The sequence below is a fragment of the Calidris pugnax genome, unplaced genomic scaffold, assembly GCF_001431845.1.
Source record: "Calidris pugnax isolate Ruff unplaced genomic scaffold, ASM143184v1 scaffold211, whole genome shotgun sequence".
In the NCBI taxonomy this organism is placed as follows: domain Eukaryota; kingdom Metazoa; phylum Chordata; class Aves; order Charadriiformes; family Scolopacidae; genus Calidris; species Calidris pugnax.
Window position 1 is genome coordinate 1262221 of NW_015091083.1, and position 19144 is coordinate 1281364.

General features: G+C 52.3%; 1 protein-coding gene across 1 annotated transcript in view; it reads right to left on the reverse strand.

Annotated features, from left to right (window-relative positions):
• Nucleotides 1–11763: 11763 nt before the first annotated feature.
• The window catches only part of LOC106897191 (USP6 N-terminal-like protein), a 65667-nt gene continuing 58286 nt past the window's right edge, over nt 11764–19144 (reverse strand). The window contains exons 11-15 of the mRNA XM_014957672.1: nt 18381–18475; nt 16766–16831; nt 15294–15393; nt 13888–14040; nt 11764–13656 (exon numbers count right to left, since the gene is read on the reverse strand). Of these exons, the coding sequence (XP_014813158.1) occupies nt 12371–13656; nt 13888–14040; nt 15294–15393; nt 16766–16831; nt 18381–18475 (1700 nt within the window). The 3' untranslated portion in view covers nt 11764–12370. The remainder of the gene's footprint in view (nt 13657–13887; nt 14041–15293; nt 15394–16765; nt 16832–18380; nt 18476–19144) is intronic.

Sequence of the window (19144 nt, forward strand, 5' to 3'; positions counted from 1 at the left end):
AAGGGAAGAAGCATCAGGGAGGAGATCTGAGAGCTGGGTTTGGCTCAGTTGGTGCCAGTTTCTTGCTTCCTTGATTTCTTTTTTTCCAGGCAGCTCTTTCTGGCACAGCACCTCCCAAATGTTTGTGTGCTCCAGAGGTAGAATTAGGCCTCTCTGCTCCCCTCCAGCACCTTGCTAATGCTAACACCTGCCCAGCACATCACCTTGGGCTGCTCCAGTCTGTCAGCAGTGTATAATGGTATGCAAATCCTGGTCTGCCCTGGGCACAGCTTAATTACTGGTGAGCATGTAGCAGAAGGGCTCTCCTGCGCTGCAGACAGCTGTCTAGCAGCTAAGACTAAAGGATTCAGACTTCCAGGCCTTGGGTTTAGAGTGGGTAAGAGTGTTTTGGATAAGGGCTAACCTCTCGGGAAGCCCGTCTTCGCTCAGCCCTGCTCCTTTGGGATTTTTGGCCGGAGCCTGACCGGCTTCTCCCCCGTGCCTTCATCTTGCAGAGCCAAGACAAGGAGTTGCCCTGAGTGCAGCGGGAGGCTGTCTTTCCCTTTCCCAAGCTATTGCAGGGGCTCATTTAGCCAGCATCCAGCATTAAGAGCATCAAAGTGGGAAGGTGATCCAGCTGAGTGTGGCGGGGAGCCGCTCTGCAGGGGCCAGCCCGGGCCTGAAGAGGCTCGGCAGGGGCTGGGAGCGGCGAGGGCAGCGCCTGAGTCACACACCTCACATGGAAAAACCCGTACAGAAACCTGGGTCAGCCCTGGCACGAAGCCACTGCCCACCCCGCAGCCATGTGGGCAGCCTCCTGTCCTCCTCCTCCATCATGCCAGGCGGCAGCAGAATGAAACTTCAGTGCCGCTTGGAGCTGCTGCCTTTGCTTCTGGCCTGGGCAAGAGAGGACTTGTGCTAACGGCTTGCTTTCTGTACCTGCCTGCTGCGGGGCACAGCCCCCACCCTGGCTGCAGCTGCCTGCCACCCAGTTCCTGCAGGAGAAGGGCTGATCCCAGCTTGAGTGGGAGAAGTTACCCAAGGGAAGAGCTGCCCTGCCTTTACCTGGGTGTGCTGTTTCCAGCAGCGCCTGTCCCAGTGCTGGAGGAGTGGCTGAAGATGCTGAGTTGGGTGTTACGTGGTGGGGCTGGACCAGAGGCTCCCAGAAAACCTCCCAACCTATGTTGTTTCAAGCATGAAGGCTAGAAGTACGGGTTTTGTTCCTAAGTTGGTAGCTTGTGCACAACTGCAGGCAGGGCAGAGGGCAGGGGTACTTCATCCTTCTAGAAGATGACTAAAAGCCTTGTTAGTGGGTGGGTTGATGTGGTGGCCCTTGCTTGGTGGTCTTACTACACTAGGAGCCTGGTGTTCCTTTTCTGCAATAGAGTTTATCCCTTCCTTCACCAAGCCACCAGATGGGATGGCTCTATGTGGAGGCCTTCAGATGAGAATTAACACTGTGTTTGGGGCTCTGACATTCAGTGTTTAGGGCTCTCTCAAGGACTGGACTTTGGGTGGCTCTGACCATGGAGAGTATCCTCTCATTTCTGGTTGGGAGCCAGAAGCCACATCAAGGACTGGGAGCTATGGTCAAGCAAGCTGAGGAGCTCTAGGGAGAGCCAGGGGCCAGGTGTCTTGGCAGGGCAGGCAACAGCTGCAGTGGCAAGAGGCTGGCACATCTTGGCAAGGGTGTGCTAGAGCAGTACTGGCCAGAATACAGAGTTCTTCAGCAGGTTGGTCAGGAGCAAGAAGCCAAACTACAGGCATCTCCCTTTCAGGGATGTTTCTGCACCCCTCAGGGTGAGGTTTTCCAACTTCCTGAGGAAAGCTCTGGGTCTGGTCAAGTCACAAGTCATGGCTGTTGAACCAAGGGGTGCTGAAGATGAGCTGTTTCATCAGCAGTTCAGCAGTTGGTGTCTCTGTTCAGCTGTACACCATCAGGCAGCAGACAGACTTCTCCCCAGTGGAAGAGCCTAGTTGAAACTTCACAGCTTTGAACTATTGTACGTTTTAAGTGGTGCCAGATACGCTCTTCAGGGCATGCTCTAGTGCCCAAGATTATTGGTTTGTGGGTGGGTGTGATATGGTGGGGTGTTGTGTGTGTTGTTGGGGGGTTTTTTGTTTTTTTGTTCTGTTTTTAATTTATTTTTGGGGTTTTTTTGTGTGTGGTTGGACTTGATGATCTCAGAGGTCCCTTCCAACCATGATAATTCTGTGATTCTGTGATATTGATAGGCTCTTTTCTGGGGTGGCTGCTTATAGTCCTATTTTATGTATGGCTAAAGCAGACATAGATGTGCTAAGAGTCACTAGGGTTCTGCAAATGGACCTGAAAGTTGTTTAGGAGCCAGGGTACACCTTCATCTCTGTGCAGGTGGTAGGACACTGCTATGACAAGACAGCACTTCAGAAATCCAGCAGGTAGGTAGGAGCTGGAACTGGAGACTGCGAGCATCTTAGGAGGACCTAGCTGATAGCTGGTGGTCTGAGCCTGGAAGGATGCAGACCAGTCTCATTCCTTTTGTGAACTGCACCCATCAGAAGTGAGGCAGCCAGGACTTTGTCAAACAATGCTAGTCAGTAACGTGGCCATCTCAGGAGCTGGAAGCACCACTGCTTAGCTTTTTGCTGTAATTAGAAGATCGCAAGGAACCCTGACTCAGGTCAATGTTCAAGTCCATGCTGAAAGTTGGAGGTAGGTTGGGAGCAGAAGGAGGTGTTAAAAGCTGGACACCACAACTCTTGCTGTGAAATCACGTATTAATCGTGTATTAATGTAGTACTGCATCTTTGTTCCACAAGGTTGGTTCAGGAAAATCATGACAGATCTTCAGCGTGCAGTAAGAGTTTTTTGTTTTTTTGTTCTGTTTTTAATTTATTTTTGGGGTTTTTTTGTGTGTGGTTGGACTTGATGATCTCAGAGGTCCCTTCCAACCATGATAATTCTGTGATTCTGTGATATTGATAGGCTCTTTTCTGGGGTGGCTGCTTATAGTCCTATTTTATGTATGGCTAAAGCAGACATAGATGTGCTAAGAGTCATTAGGGTTCTGCAGATGGACCTGAAAGTTGTTCAGGAGCCAGGGTACACCTTCATCTCTGTGCAGGTGGTAGGACACTGCTACAACAAGACAGCACTTCAGAAATCCAGCAGGTAGGTAGGAGCTGGAACTGGAGCATCTTAGGAGGACCTAGCTGATAGCTGGTGGTCTGAGCCTGGAAGGATGCAGACCAGTCTCATTCCTTTTGTGAACTGCACCCATCAGAAGCGAGGCAGCCAGGACTTTTGTCAAACAATGCCAGTCAGTAACGTGGCCATCTCAGGAGCTGGAAGCACCACTGCTTAGCTTTTTGCTGTAATTAGAAGATCACAAGGAACCCTGATTCAGGTCAGTGTTCAAGTCCATGCTGAAAGTTGGAGGTAGGTTGGGAGCAGAAGGAGGTGTTGAAAGCTGGACACCACAGCTCTTGTCGTGAAATCACGTATTAATTGTGTATTAATGTAGTACTGCGTCTTTGTTCCACAAGGTTGGTTCAGGAGAATCATGACAGATCTTCAGCGTGCAGTAAGATACGTCAGCTCTGATATGATCTTTGGGGTAGGCAAAAAACAGATGATACCACTTCTCTTGGGTGGAGCTGTTACTTTGGACTTGGCATTTTCACTTGCTGACTTGGTGCTGGTAATTTAGGTACAGGGTAGCAACTTACTGGTCATGCCAGGCAGGATGTCAGTAATGTCAGTGTATGAGGTCACGATGTGTTCTCTGCTCGCTAGCTGAATGTCCCGAGTCAGGAAGCAATACCAGGGTTACAGTTTCATTAGAGTGCACGTAGGTCTGGAGAAGGATTTGCTGGGTTTGGTGTAGATTCAGTTGTTTTCCCCCATAGTTATTTAAGGCCCATTTGTTCTGGAAGTACCTGGACTGGAAGATGTGGTTTTTGGGTACTGCAATCGTTTCCCTTATGACAAGGAGTTTGTTGCCCATCTCAGTTCTGCCTCTGTGGCTCAAGCTTAGGTGGGCACAACGTGCCATTATTCTGAAGAGGATGTGGTTTTCAGGTACTGCAATCGTTTCCCTTATGACAAGGAGTTTGTTGCCCATCTCAGTTCTGCCTCTGTGGCTCAAGCTTAGGTGGGCAGAACGTGCTGTTATTCTGAAGAGCCATTCCAGTTGCATAGCTGGAACCCACAGAAGTCTATAGAGGTAAGCTTTTTCCAATATCTGGGCACATCAGCTCATGTTTGACTGCCATGGTCTCTTCAGCTGGTCGTGGCAAGGCTAAACTTGATGCTGTGCCATGGTTCTCGGGCAAGTCTGAACACCACCTCTGAGGAGGCTTCAGGCAGCATCGTACTGATTATCTGTGGAGGCTGCATCTCCTGTGATGGAGGAGTGCCACCTTTGAACCGGTACTTAAATGACAGAATAGCCGAGGAGGTCTGGTCTGGTTTAGTTTGGTCAGGTCCAGATGTCTCAGTAGTGATGTATAAGCTTTTCTCTCCCACATCATTAAAGTGCCCCACACCCTGTCACAGAGGGCTTGGGGCTCCAGAGACCTACCTCACAGCTGAGTCAAATGACAAAATTGCTTACAAGTCCTCAAAGATGCTGATTAAGGGCTGGAACAGATCTCATGCCTTTTGGTCTGTGAGGGCTTCCACAGAAGCATTTTCCTCTGCCAGCAGAGGTGGTGGCTCCAAAACAGATGAGCACATGGTGCTTGCTGAAGGCTTTGGCAAGCACCTGGGTTGAGTTTGCAGGCGCTTGTAGCAATGATTCATTGCTGGAGAGAGAGACCTGAGAGGTGATGGTGGGGTGGGTGGTAGCTGATGAAAGGCTGAGTTTTATAGAGCAGCCCTGGCTAAATGCTGGCCTCATCCTCCTCGCTTGCAGTGTGGTTGGGTAAGGAGGAGCAGACTAGGTTTCCCTTCTGGGCTACAGTCCAGTCCACTGCTGCAGACCTTTCCAGCCCAAGTGGTACTTGTGTATCACTTCTTGGCTCCACCAGGAGCCATAAAGGTAAGCAAAGCCACCCAAGAACCACCTTCCCCAAGTAACTGCCTGCCTGAGCGAGCTGCAGGTGGGGCAGGGCTTCAGGTGTGAGGCTGGGCTGAGTGGTCTCTAGGGCACAGAGGCTCTTAATGGGGTGGTTGGAAGCAGGGGCTTGTGGCATTGCACCCCACCTATCTGCAGGTACCTCTAGGGACCTCATACCAGTTTTGGAGCAAGGATGGAAATTTCTTACAGTTAACCTTTCTCTGGGTGTTAGGAAGAGAGGGGCTTGTGGCATTGCACCCCACCTATCTGCAGGTACCTCTAGGGACCTCATACGAATTTTGGAGCAAGGTTGGAAGTTTCTTACAGTTAACCTTTCTCTGGGTGTTAGGAAGAGCCTGTTTTACTGTGTGGAAGAACCGGGCTAAATAAGCCAGGCTTTTGTGACCAATCCCTTGGACTCTTGCCTTTGCGTGTGCCTTCAAAGCCATCTGCGTTCCCATCTTGGGCTCTTTTGTAACTGCTGCTGGTGAGTAAGTAGGATGCTTGTAGGGTAGGACCAGCTGCTGTGTCTCCTATTGAGATGCTGGCTGAGTTGTTTCAGCTCTGGTTTGCTTGTCTCCTGCACTGTCGTGGTGCCCACATCCTGTTGGATGAGTGTGATTGCCTTGCTACCAGGAGGATGCTGGTGTACGCCCTGTGGGCTTCCTCGGTCGCTCAGGTTTTAGGATTTGGGAGGTGGTTCAGGAAGGGGTCAGACCTGCATCTTTCAGCTGTCGGGCTGTTACTTTCTCTGTGTGCTGGTTTATACCTGATGATGTGCTCTAGGAAGAGGGTGGCATTGCTCAGAGGACGGTGTGACAGCAAACACCCTGGCTACTAGCAACTGGTGGGAACTGGGACAGGCAGATGGGGCTGGCCTCATGTGCAGCTCCATTCCCCTAGGACAGGTGAGCCTTGCTCTCTGTGGGGTGGGCCTGGGGTTTAGCAGAGCCAAGGTACTGGCCCCAGATAAGCCTGATGGGGCTGCATCTGCACGCCCTGGGCTCTGTTGCCCTCCCTTTGCTCCCCAGCTCCCAGCCGCCGCTGCCACAGCCCTTCTGCTGCTCACAAGGAGGACACCAGCAGCACCAGAGCTCCCAGACACCGCACACCCATCTCTCCCCCTGCTGCATCCCGGGACCAGAGCCTACAACAGCCCGAAGCCCCACTCCCCCTCCCTTGGCTTGGCTCCGCTCCAGGCGCCACTTAGCATCAATAATTCAGTGCCGAGTGGCTGATGTGTCGTGGAGGCACGCAGCAGGGCTGCCCAGCTCTTCGTGGTGGTGGGTGGTGAGCAGGGAGGGCGAGGAGCACAGCCGTGGCTCGGCAGAGGGCCAGTGAGTGACGGGGCGAGAGGTGGCCGCTGGCCTGTCCCAGCTCCAGGTGCTGCTGGGGGGCTGTCCATGAGCCAGGAAGGGCAGGAGCTGTAGGGGGCTGCCAGGGCACCAGAGCTGAGCACAGCTTGTGGGGCTCTGCCTTGGAGCGGTTTCTGGGCAGGGACCAGCCCTGAGAGCCAGAGAGGTGGTGGTCAGGAGTTGTCTGAAAGCTGTGATGAGAGCAGTGGCTCCACCAGGGAAAGGAGGGGTTTAATACTGGCAAATGCTGAGCGTGGAAAGAGAGGCAGAGGGAGGACTGGTCCCTGCTTGACAAAGCCATTAGGATTTAAGCAGCAGCCTTGATACCTTCTACAGAGTTCATTTGCGCTGTACAGCAAATGGATATTGGTAAGCTCGGGCTTGGGACTACACAGCTGTCCTGCTCTTGGTCCTCTGGGAGCAGCACCCAGGACCTGGGGATCATAGGAGGGGGTAGGAGGTGCTTGCTTGACTGGTGTGGGGGCTGTCTGCACTCCCGTCCCCTTGGGGACACCAGCATCACCCGCACTGGCGCCTTTCTGCAGCAGGAGAGGGTGTAGATGCCCTGTGTGGCTTGCATCCACCCCGAGGTCTTTCACTTCTTCTGGTAAGGGATTGAAGGTCCTAGGCTTACCCAATGGGCAAGTCCCAGGGGTGGCCTCCCCCTGGGGCGTGGACACTCTGCATATTCTCCTTGGGCAACCCTACCTAGGACCGCCCATTCAAGGCTGGGTACCTCTGTGGCCCCTGCCACGAGCTGGAAGGATGCTGTCAGGGAATGTGGTGGAGCCCTCCCTGTCCCTGGTCCTCCAAGGGGCAGGATGAGAGCATCTTGCCACAGCCAGGAGGCCATGACCAGGCCCATGCATGGGGGTGTGGGACCAAGGATGCCAGTAAGCAGTGTCTTGCTCCTCACCAAGTGAACTGAGGCTGTTTCAGAGAGGAACAGGATGCTGTCTGCCACATCCCTCAAACCCAGCACGACTTGCCTTCCCTGGGGGAAACCCTGCCCTTTCTGGACACTTCTGCTCCCTCTCCAGCATCATGGAGCTGAAGCTGTCCCAGCAGTTGGATAAATGCCATGCAGTGCCTGTCACGTAGGTCACCACTGCAGCCATTCAAACCTGGTCCCAACTGACTGCTTCCTCTGTGCCACCTGAAAACCAACAGGTTCACTGGGTCTGCTGGCCAGGAGGTGACACAAAGCAGCCTGTGCAACTGGGCTGCTTGAGGGCACCTGGAAACATGGAGTAGACAAGGTTTGCTTCACTCCAGCCTATGTCCCACCTGTGCTCATGGTGGAGCATCCCTGGGCTGGCATCCAGTGCTAAATGATACGGGAGATGATGCGCCAAGAGCTGCATCCTCACTGCTCTGCTGCTCCACCGTGGTGCTGAGCTGCTGCTGGCTTTGTTTTCACAGGGTTGCAGACCAGTTTTAATGGGTTAATATAAATAAGCTTAATATAACTTAAGGACACTGGAGAACAAGGTAGGACCTCTTTTTGTTCCTGTTTGATGTCTTTTAGGTGAGGCAAAGCACTGCTAGAAGCAGGAGTATCAGCCTACAGCACCCACGGGGATGCCATGTTTCCTGCACTGCCCTTCTAGGGTGGCATTTAGCTAATCCTGGTCCCTCCACTTTGCTGTCATTCTGTGTGCTGCTCTGGCAGAGACAGATGACCCTGTGTTTACCGTAACCATGTTGCTCAAATACCAAAGGGCAAGGTTTCTGGGAAATCAGAATACTGCCCAAATTTAACACCCCAAAGCCAATAGTACCGTGGTCATCTAAGCACAGGAAGCACCGGCCATGAAATCTGAGGTGTGTCAGAGGTGCTGCTCACACCCACAGCTTTTTAAAGTCCCATTTTCAGCTGTGAGCGGCACCACCTCACGTTCCCAGTGCCTGGCGTAAGCGTGACTCAGGCCTGACTCACACGGCGTCACGATGAGTCGCAACCACCCACCCACCCACCCTGCAAGGAGTCCCCTTTTCCCCCAGCCAACCTGTCCCTCTGCCACATCTCCTCGTACCTCCTGGGGCTCAGGGAGCCTCCATTCACAACCGCTGCCCTTGGAGACATCTCAGCATCCCGTGGTTGCTTAGCCGTGTCAGACACCACCCACCCACCCTGCAAGGAGCTGTGCCCACCCGCTCCCCATCCCACTCCAGCACTCCCAGTGCTGCCCACGGGGCAGGAAAACAAGCTCCAAAAGTGAAAACTTGCCCCAGAAAAAAAATCAAGCTGCAGCAGGGCTGCTGGCCACCGGCCGTGTCGGCAGGGATGTGCAGGGGCAGGATGTGGTACACACACAGAAAGGAGCAGTTTTCTTTGGGCTGCTGCTGGGGATGCCTGGATTTAACTGTTGGTAAAAAAGCAGAGAGGAAGACAAGAGACGGAGCATGTTGGACCCACCACAGCTGAAGCTCACCTGGTGAACCAAGCTGAAAGCCAGCAGGAGAAGGCAGCTGCTGCAGCATCTGGCGCCGTAAGAAACCTCGTGGAGTCTGATTTTATGCTAAACTTTTTTAACTGTTATCATTACAACCATGTAAAACACAGCATCAAATACTCCGGACAGTCTGCTTGGATCAGCGTAAAAAGGAATGATTGACTTTTTCTTTTCCCAAAAAAACTTCCCTACAAAAAAAACCCCAAACCAACCCCAAAAAAGCACAGATGTAAAAATGTTTTGTTTTTTTTTTAAAGTAATAATTATAATACATTAGAAGGAGTCATGGAAGAAGCGTTCCACGCTGTAAACAAGAATAGCAATTAAAAAGAAAAGCAGATGGTAGCCAGGCTCTCAAAGTGCATGGCCGAGAGACCCTGACCTTGCCCGCCGTCCCACGCTGGAGCTGGTCTCCATGGCTCCCGCTGCCACAGCCAAAGTGCTCAATTACAAACCAACACCCCCCACGTCTCCCCCCCAGCCCCGCAACGATGCTACATGGAGGGCAGTGAGGCAAAAGCCATCCCAGGGCTGCGAGGGCAAGGATGGGGTGGGGGGGCTGCTTTCCTGAGTTTGCTCGTGGCAAGAGTGGCTTTTGCTACGGGTCTGGGGCAGGGGTGCAAGTGGCTTGGGCCAGTTATTTGTCCTGTTGAGCTGCCATTCTCACCCGTCTCCTTCCTTTGCTCTCCCCAGCGAAAGAGCTGAGGCTGGGCCATGTCCTGCCCACCCCTGCTGCCACAAACCCTCCATGGCCATACCTTCATCTGCAGCAAGAGGCAGAGGAGAAAGGCTCTGTCATCTCCTAGTAGATTATGCTTTGATGTGCTGAAGTGAGAGCATCACTCCAAGGAAAGCAATGCACGTTGATGGCTCCAAGCCAGCTCCAGCCAGGCTACTTTGCCCCAGGAACTCTTCCCAAACCTGCCAGCTTTCATGGGCTGCAGGTTGGAGAAGAACTTCTTAGATGAACAGTGAGGAGGATGAAGGCCTTCCCAGCCAGAAGCACACTGGTGGGAGGGGGTGAGCCTGTGTCTGCCTGGTCCAAAGATTACTGAAAGCAGCTGGTGGCTTTCCCCAGGCTTGGTAGGTGACCAAGGACCTTGGTGCTCATCCCATTCAGGGCTTGGAGGGGAGAAAGCCCCCAAATTCTTGTAGAACACCATGCACCAAACACCACGCTATGGCTACTGGGCATTTGACAGCTCTCCAAAATTAGAGCAAACCACCTTTTAAAACATGAATACTGCAAAACATCCCAGACACATGCTGGGTGAGGAGCCTGGACACATACAACATGATGTGCAAAGGCTGTGTCCCCAAAATGAGGAGGAAAAGGTCAAAATGAGGGGAAAGAGGTCTCAGCTCTTGCACGCGCAAACCAAATGCTCAGATGTCTTAGCAGGAGTCCTGTGTGTGCTTCAAAGAGAGGACAAGACCCCCAAGCTACAGAAACCAAGCCAAGAGGTGATCACCAGCTCCCAGATACATTGCTTTCCAGCAATCTCCAGGGCTGCCAGTGAAAGGCAATCGATACCTGTCCTGAAATAGTTCCCAGCTATGTTAACACACAAATAGGCTTAACTACTGTACGGTTACTGAAAAACGTACTCTAAATAAAAACCAGTTGAAGCACCGTTGTCCTAGAAAGGACCTGTGGTGTCTTAAAACACGAATACTGAACATTCATACAGCATTTCTCAAAGAGCAACTCTCGACTCCTCACAACACCCCTGCGAGGTAGCTAATAGGGTTATCCCTGCTTTGCAGAGGGAGAGAGGTTGGGCAAGGTTGGAGACTCAGGAGAAGATGGGGTTTCTGACAGAGCAGGGGGTTGCAACATAAGCTGAGGGTGCTGTGGTTTGGCTGGACACATCCAAAGATGGGGTGCTCCCTTTGGCGCTCTCCCTGCTGCTAACAAACCACCACATGCACATACACCAAAAAAACCTGATAAACCCCACAAAGTAGTTTAATGGAAGTTTTCTGCTGGGCTACCAGGTAGGCTTAGGTATGTTACTGAAGCAGCCTACGACATAAAAATCAGTTTTCAAAGTCCTAGAACTTAAAGGAGCTTTGCCCAGGGTCTCCACTGAAGGGATGGGAATCCCACTTGCAATCGCATCTAAGGTGGCATCTGCAGCCACCCCTTCTGGCCAGCACAGTCTAACACAGCACACCTGGACTAGTTTATTTCCTGCTGCTTCCACTGATCTGCCTTCCTCATGAGATCCCTTCACCTGTAGGGGTGAAGTAGATAATAGGAACAGCAGTTTGGACCAGCTCTTTCAGTGGGATGAGCTGTCTCTGGGTCCCTGCACAACTCCAGCCAATGGTTTGAGCTGTGCAGCAACACCACCATGAGATGGGGAGGAGATGGTCAGGCCACTCAGGACTTGGTGCATGACAGGCAAGCAGGCACCCACTCCTCAGCAGTGTTCTGTGGTGACATTGATGCTCTACAGCATCATCTTCCAAACCTCTGTGCCCAAGTTTCCTTCCGTAGTTTAGATTTCTAGGGGGGCTAAACCAGAAGGGCTGAGATCAGGCTCTGGGCAATGTGCTCCCCTTTCCCAACTCTTACGCTATTTTCACTCTGACACTTAACTTGCTTAAAAGTGGGCCTCAGGTTAGGCACCCCTATCAGACACCATCACATCTCCAGCAGCTTGCTAGTGAAGACAGGAGGCTTCCCAAGGTGGCAGCCCCTTTTCCTGCTCAGCCAACGGGAGGGCAGCGAGCCCGCTCGCCGCCCTGCACCTGCGAGGGAAAGGCCAGCAGAAAGGCCATGCAGCCCAAGAGACCAGGCTCAACCTTCACCCTTGTCACCTTGAAAACCTGGGAAAGAACCACCCTTGTGGCAGCTCTCCACTGGGGTCACACTGAGGAGATGGCCCCAGGGATTCACTGGCTGTTAACCCTCCCCTCCAGGACACCATCCGGCGCTGGGGCAGGAGCTGGGCACCCGTCTGTGGAATTGCATAGAGGAGGCAGCGGGGCTGCCCGTGCCCTGCCGGGATGCCCTGATGCTGCCTGAAAACACTGCTGCCCACCACCGCGGGGCTGGGAGAAGAAATAAAAAGATCTATTGCTACAAAGGCCTTTGAAAGCAACGCTGTCGGCTGCACCGATAGGGGGTTTTAAAGAAAGCGTTTCGGACTCCTATGCCTGGTGCCCACTTCCACGGCCACGGGTACTCACGGCAGGCAGCAGAAGAAAACATGCAACACATTCACCAGCTCTGCCTCTCCCCTGACACGCAAGAAGGCTTGGGGAGCTTCAATGAGACACAAAAATGAAAGCGCTTTCCAATTTGTCCATAGGGAAGATGCAAACCCAATTTGCTGGTGCCTCCTGGCGCCGGCGGTCACCGCTCCATCGCCTGGCCGGGCGCTCGTACCAAAGCACAGCTCGACAGGCGGTGGCTGCTGTGCTGTCACCTCCACACAGCCCTGCTGAAGGGAGAGGTCCCGAAAACGGGATGTGGGTGCTGCTCCAGCACCCGCTTCCTCTCCCTTGCCTCCCCCCTATCCCGTCCCCACTAAAACGTCACCGATTTGGGCAGCTTTGCCAGGGGAGGAGAGCCCGAAAGGAAACTGTTCTCTGAGCGGGATTTGGCAACCTGTGGTGGTAATTTTGGTTTGGGGCTCAGGGGGGGTCGCGGGGCTTTCAGTGCGTTCAATGGTTTCTGGAGGCTTTTTTGGGCATCCACCTCCTCTGGGTCTGGCGCAAGAGGGGGTGCCGTGGGGGTGGCGGGCAGGGGACGCCCAGTCTCCAGCAGAGGCAACGCCACCTGCTTTCTGTTTGAGAAGTCCTGTTCCGTGGCGTGGGCCAGGTGAAGGGGGGTGGTGGTTTTGATGATGGTGTAGGGGCTGTTCCCCTCCACCGCAGGGGATGGCGCCTGCTGGAAGGGGCAGCCCTCGCCCAGCCCTTCTGCCTCCAGCTCGCCACCGGACAGGATGGGCACGCTGCCACCAGCCAGGCCCTGTGCAGGTGATGTCCCCAAGCCCTCCGGCCAGCACGTGGGGCTGGTGGGGCTCCCTGGCCCATTCTGCTGCAGGTTGGCAAGCTCCCCTGTAGATGCAGCTTTGGAGGCCAAGCGCTTCCAGTCCGTTTTGTCCAGCAGCACCGCTCTGCAGCGTTTCTTGGGCATCTCCTCCTCGTGCTTGCTCTCGGGGGACCCGTCGTGCTGCGATGCACTGGAGAGCTGCTGCCAGCTGCCCGGCAGAGGATGAGGGGGTGCATCAAGTGCTTTCTCTTCACAGAGGGAAGATGCTTGTTCTTCCACTGTCAGGGCAGCAGGATTTGGCTGCCATACCGCGTGGTCCGTAGCAGAAAGCTCAGCGGTGCTTGAGTCAGGAGGACTTGGCGTGTTTTGGAGAGAGGAGTCCGAGGAGCCATCCTTGGCTGGGACGGGAAGGGAGACTGGCTCGTGATCCACCACGGCATGGCTGGGAACGAGAACAGGCTGCTCTGGAGGCAGGAGGTGGTGATGGGCCTGCGTTTCATTTGCCTTCAAAAGAAATGGGGGCTGCCTGTCCTTGGTGGGCTCCACGCGGCCCTCCTCTCCCGGCGGCTCCTCACCAGGAGGATGCAGGTTGATGTTGGTCGCTTCAGCTGCTTCACCTTGGAGGGTGGGAGTCCTCTCCTCCACCACCATTGTCTCTCCCGGCGCCCCGGGACCTCTGTGGGGATGTGGCTCCCTGTCCAGGTGGCGCTCACCCACCTGGCCATTCTGGCCGTTGGCTGCCACATTGCCTTTCAGGGCTACTGGGTTGAGGGAGAGCTCCAGGCCCAGGGGTTTCCGTGGGAACTCCTCAGGCTTTGCTGCATTGGAAGCAGAGAAAACAAAATAAAACCCAAACTGTGCATTAGTTTGTTTTTGCATCCGGCATGCCCTGACCGTGGGGGAGGCAGATGCTGCACCCAGGGGGTGCCAGCCCTTCTGGGCTGCCCCGGCTCCCAGCCACACCAAAGGGATGCTCTGCTACCAGGGGACACAGGTACCAGGGGACACTGGCCTTTCCCGCTGGGCTGCCCACCTTCCCCTCTACCCACCTGGTGGGGGGAGGTCAAATTTCATCTTGCGCAGCTCGGTCATGGACACCTGCAGCTGCTCGATGACAGCATCGTCCTCGTACTGCAGGGAAGCAGCAATTTTCTCCTGCAGAAATTCCCGTAAATCTTCCAGCGACATCTTCAGCAAGCGCTCTGGGGGACGGTAGAAAAGAGTAATGGTAGTGGCACAGCCAAACTGCAGGGTAACATGAATTGCTTTGGTTTCATTTGGGATTCTGTTGCTGTTCCCTCTTCAATACGGGACAGCCTGAATGTTTTTGTGTCTCTCCCACCTTCCCACTGTTGCTCAGGGTTGTTGATACATTTACATATCTGTACCACACCTCTGGGCAGTAGCTCAGCAATGGCAGGATGATGGTGGGGCTCAGATTTATGCGGGCAAGGATGCACATTTTAGGCCACTTCTGGAAGTTCTCACGAATACCTCTAGGAGGAGGAAAAGCTCCATGAGATAGACCCCGAGCGTCAGACTGAACAGCCACTGCCAGCAGCCGCCACCACCAGCCAGGGATGCCAAACTGCACCAGCCAGCAGGCAGGGATGCAGACAGGGATGCTCACCCACGCCAGGGATGCAGACAAGGATAGGATGCAGGCAGGAACGCCGATCCGCACCACATCCCTCAGGGAGGAGAGATGATTTCACAGTCAGGCTGAAACTTCTGCCTGACTGCCAGTTTCCCAGTCTTTGCAAACAAGTGGGATACTTGAAGATATATTTCTGGATAGCCTGTTCTTCATTCAACTGAAGGAAGAGCAGGGTGGCTGTTTGCAGAAGCCAACAGACACAATCCCATAAATGCCACTGACCCAAAGGTTCCCAGCATGCTATATCAGCATCACTCCTGTCCCACATTAAAGACTTAACAGGGCAACAAAGCAAAGCTGCTAGCTTATGGGAGTGGAGGGGTTCAAAGTCTCAAAGATCTCGAGGTAGAAACATCACTGTCTTAATGTTATGTAAGAAAACCCGGGTTCAGTCATTTTAGAAGTATATTAATGGATTTACTTCTCCCTCTACAGCCTTTTCAGCTGAACTGCCACACGGAGCTTTGCAGACAGATGGGTTGCTGTCTGTATTGCCCATAAATCTGTGTTGATAAAAGACGTGGGGTGCAGCATGCAGAAAGAAGCAGCTGGGAGAGTTCCACGTGGGGTTTGCTATCCACTGAGTGCAGGATTTCAACCCGTGTATCATTTCGCTGCCTCCCTGCAGCATCAGCACAGGACTGTGCCTTTTGGAGCCAGCACAGGGCAGCAAGCAGGCTGGCAGTGGCCAGCAAGCAGGCTGGTGGTGGCCAGCAAGGCTTTCTGGGTCAGCAGCACAAGGGTGGCCCAGCACAGTGCCACCTCTGCTATACGAGATGTGCTCTGCTGGGACCTTACTTTTGTGCAGTTTGAGGATGGTGTAAGCCATGGCCGTCAGCACGCGCTCTCCTTCCAGGATGTAGATATCCCACAGCCGCAAGGTGAGGGTGAAGGGGGTCTGTTTCAAACACATAAACAATAAACCAGCTCGTCAGCACCACACTCCCTAGCACTGATTGATGGGATGATAATACAGAGGATAGTGGCATCACTATGTTGCCTCTATCAAAATACACAACAGCATGAGGCACGGGATGTCCAGGATTCATTGATAACACAAAACTGTATTTTAACATCTATGGTTTTGCCTTAAAGCCTTGGATGACCGGGAAAGTACTTAAAACCCAGCCGAGAATGCCAAAAAAGGAGCAGCTTTCCACACAGACATACCAGCACATGGATTCTGCTACTCTGGAGGGAGTACCTTTCAGCCTTGGGGGTGCACAAAACCCCTCCTCTATCCATAAAAATTGCCCAAACAGATGAAGGGCTGTATATGGCCCAATGGTGCTTCACTAAGCATTAAAAACCCCACTCCTTTGGTGTCTAGAAAAGTGGTCTTCCTTATACACAGGCTTATTTCTACCTGCTAGAAAAACCTCTGCAATCAGGAGTGAACCAATAGCCAAAACGATGCAGCAGCCCATCATCTCTCAGCAAAGATTTAAGGCATCTCACCAACACAGAAATTAATACTAGTTCTACTGTGAGATTTAAGTTCATATTTAGGATGCTTCAACTTGCTCTCTGTACTTTAGCACGGCTGGCTGTTGCAGCTCTTTTACCACCTTATTGCAGTTAAAAGGATTTTACACTTTACACAGCTTTTAGTGACAGACTGCAAAGCAGCGAGTTCCCTCTCGAGGGAAAGAAGTCATCCACTCTTTTACAGAAGGGGCAGCAGAAAACTAAGACTGGGGACACACAGATGTCCTAAACATTAGCAAGTCTGGATCTTACGACCACGTGTGCAAGCACAACGCTGCCCCTAAAAATAAAGTAGTCTTGGCTCAGGACTGGCAAATTAGCTCTGGACAAATCAGGGTAATTTTCTCACGCTTTCATGTGTCTCCAGTGCTGAGCCCGCTCCTTTGCCTGCAGCTGCTACAGTGCTATTTGTTCAGGTTTGTGCCTTGAGCTCTTTTTCTCCCTACACTGTTTCCAGAGCCAAAGTGAGGTTAATTGCCTTTGCAGCAGTGCCAGTGGGCAAGAGAAAGATCTCTCCTGACTTTGAAGCTTATACTGCTGCTGCTGAGCCGTCTCCCAGCGACTGCTTGTGATGAGGCAGCAGGAATTGGCTTGTCATCAGTGACATGCAGTTATTTTTAGCTTCTCCCTCATTAATTTTTTTGCCTAATGAAAGTGTGCATAATATCCCACCTTATAAAATATTAACAACTTCTTCAAATTATGATACTTTTCAAAAAACCAGGCAGATTAACTAAGCATGCAAGCAGCAGAGCAGCAAACAACCTGCAGAGCATCCTCACCCGGTCAATGAAACACTGCAGGAACCACTTGGTTGTGTAAATCCCCGTAGTCATCTGCTCCTTGTCCTAGGAGAAGACAGCAGAGAGAGACAGACATTTCACCAGGCTGGCTGCTGGAGGTTGAAGCAACTCATAGGGCTTTTGGGGAGGTCGGTTGATTGGTTTATTAATGCTGGGGTCTGAGTATAGGATCTGACTGCAGTTTGTGTCCCAACAAAGTCCCTGCTTTAACTACCGATGCTGAAGCCCTGCTTTGGACTCTTTGCTCAAGTTATTCATTGAACGTGGTCCTTGACGTGGCCAACTTCAGCCACAACTTTTGAGAGGGATTTCTAGTGCTTTTCTGGCCTAATATCTACCCCAGGGATTTACCTTCCAGGAACCTAAACCACGCAGTCCTTGCAGACTACTATTTTTGTTTCCATAGTAATTCCCACATGAACCTCTCAGAGCACCACAAAAATGATTAACCCCAAGCATCCCACAGGTAAATCCAGACCTGCACAGTCAAGCCAGCTTTGCTAGCATTACCTCATCCACACGGCACGGCTGCTGCAGGAGCAGGATGGCCTGACAAGCTAAGGAAAACTCAAAAAAACCTCACCAACACCACCCCAGTCTATCACTTTTCCATCCCTGTCTGGTGCCTGGCAGAGCGCTCATGCACAGCTTTCATTTTCCTGGCAGGAATAGGAAGAAATGCATGGAATTAACGGCCAGCTCCAGGCTTTGCTTTCGGCTGGTGCCGGGCAGCTGCAAGCCTGGGGAGCCTTTGGGAGCCAGGAGGCATGAGCAGCCTTCAGAGTTGTTCCCATCCTCCCCACCCAGGTTTCCCCACCTCCATGACTATAATTAAGTGAAACCTGTCCTGGTTGTGTATCACTTATATGGCCAGGGCTGGCTCATTTGCAGCACGGAGCAAGAGCTGTTGCAGATGACGGCAATCTAAACAGCTTTCCCTGGAGCCAGGCCACCGAGCCCCTTGGGAGCATAAGAAACCTTCAGGAGTTTGGCCACTGAAGAGCAACTGCCTACAGCAAATGCAAGGGAAACAAGGGACAATAAAAACAGGGAGCAGGTGTTGTGAAATAGTTGCCTAGACGTTAGACTGCAGCTGCAGTCCTGCAGATGCTCCTCCAGCCACCAAATGGGCTTGTACCATCTGCTGGAGAAAAAAACAACTGGACGTGCCCAAGCAACAAAACACACAGCAAATCTTACATGCCTCCTGTCTTTAAGCAACAGCAAAGCCATTAAATGCAAGCACTTGGGGCTAATAATCCAGTCCAGCATCATCACCCCTCAGGCTTTGCTGCCATATGCAACAGTTCCTTTTGCTGCAGGCTCCATGAGCCTTCCTGCTTGGCTTTCCTCGGGAAGCCTTTGGATTTTAGCAGTCCCTACGCTAACGATGGCAGTAGCAAACAAATGATAACCATTTGCCTCGGTGAGATTCAGGCACTCCATTTAAAAAATGCTTGCCTCTTAGCCACTGAAGCAGTCCTACATGGTTAGAAATATGTTCAGTTGTGCATCTGTTTGGGAGAACATTACACTAATTGCTTTAGCATTAAAACACAATATTAGTATGGGGAAACTGATAGCAAAGAGATACCAGGTGCTTCTTCAGTTTGGGGAAGAGTTTGCTTAAAATCTGCTCGTGGTGAGCTTGAAATCTCTGCAGCTTCGGGAACCCAGGAATGAAGAAACCTTAATGAGAAAAGATGAGAGAAATGAAAAATAATTATAAAAGCTCTGGAGCAGTTACAATGGCGGCCCGATTTGCTAGCAACTTATCCCCTTGCATTGCCTGTTGAAGTCGGCTGGACCACAACGTGCCCAGCTACCTCCCTTGGCATCCCTCCCAGAGCCTGCCCGTCACATCATCTACATGGGCAACAGCACCCTCAGCACCAACCCCAGCTGGTCCTCCTCAGCCCAGCCCCACAGAGCAGACCCACTCACCTCCCTGCCTGAGACCTGGCTTGGCCAAGACCTCTCTGAACACACCGTTGGTGCCTACCATGGTTCAGAGGAAAGCTGAAGATGTTTAAACAAAACCTTGTGCGGCACCCTGTAATCTAGGACATGCATTTAAGATTGTCCGGAGATATCAAGCCAAAAGCCTTAGCCCTCTGTTCATAAAATAACCCTCTGCGCATAGATTACTGCTAACCACAAGTAAGATGAAAGGATCTTTAATGTGTCTGAAGTAAAATAATACAGCACATTTTGTGGAATTACATCTTCATAAAATCACAAGGGCACGTGGGTCGTGGCACGCTAAAAACGGGGCATTACATGATGCTGTTGGATGTACTTCTGTGAGACCTCTTAAAAACTCGTAACCTTGAGTTAATTGATTGCCAAGGGCAAGGC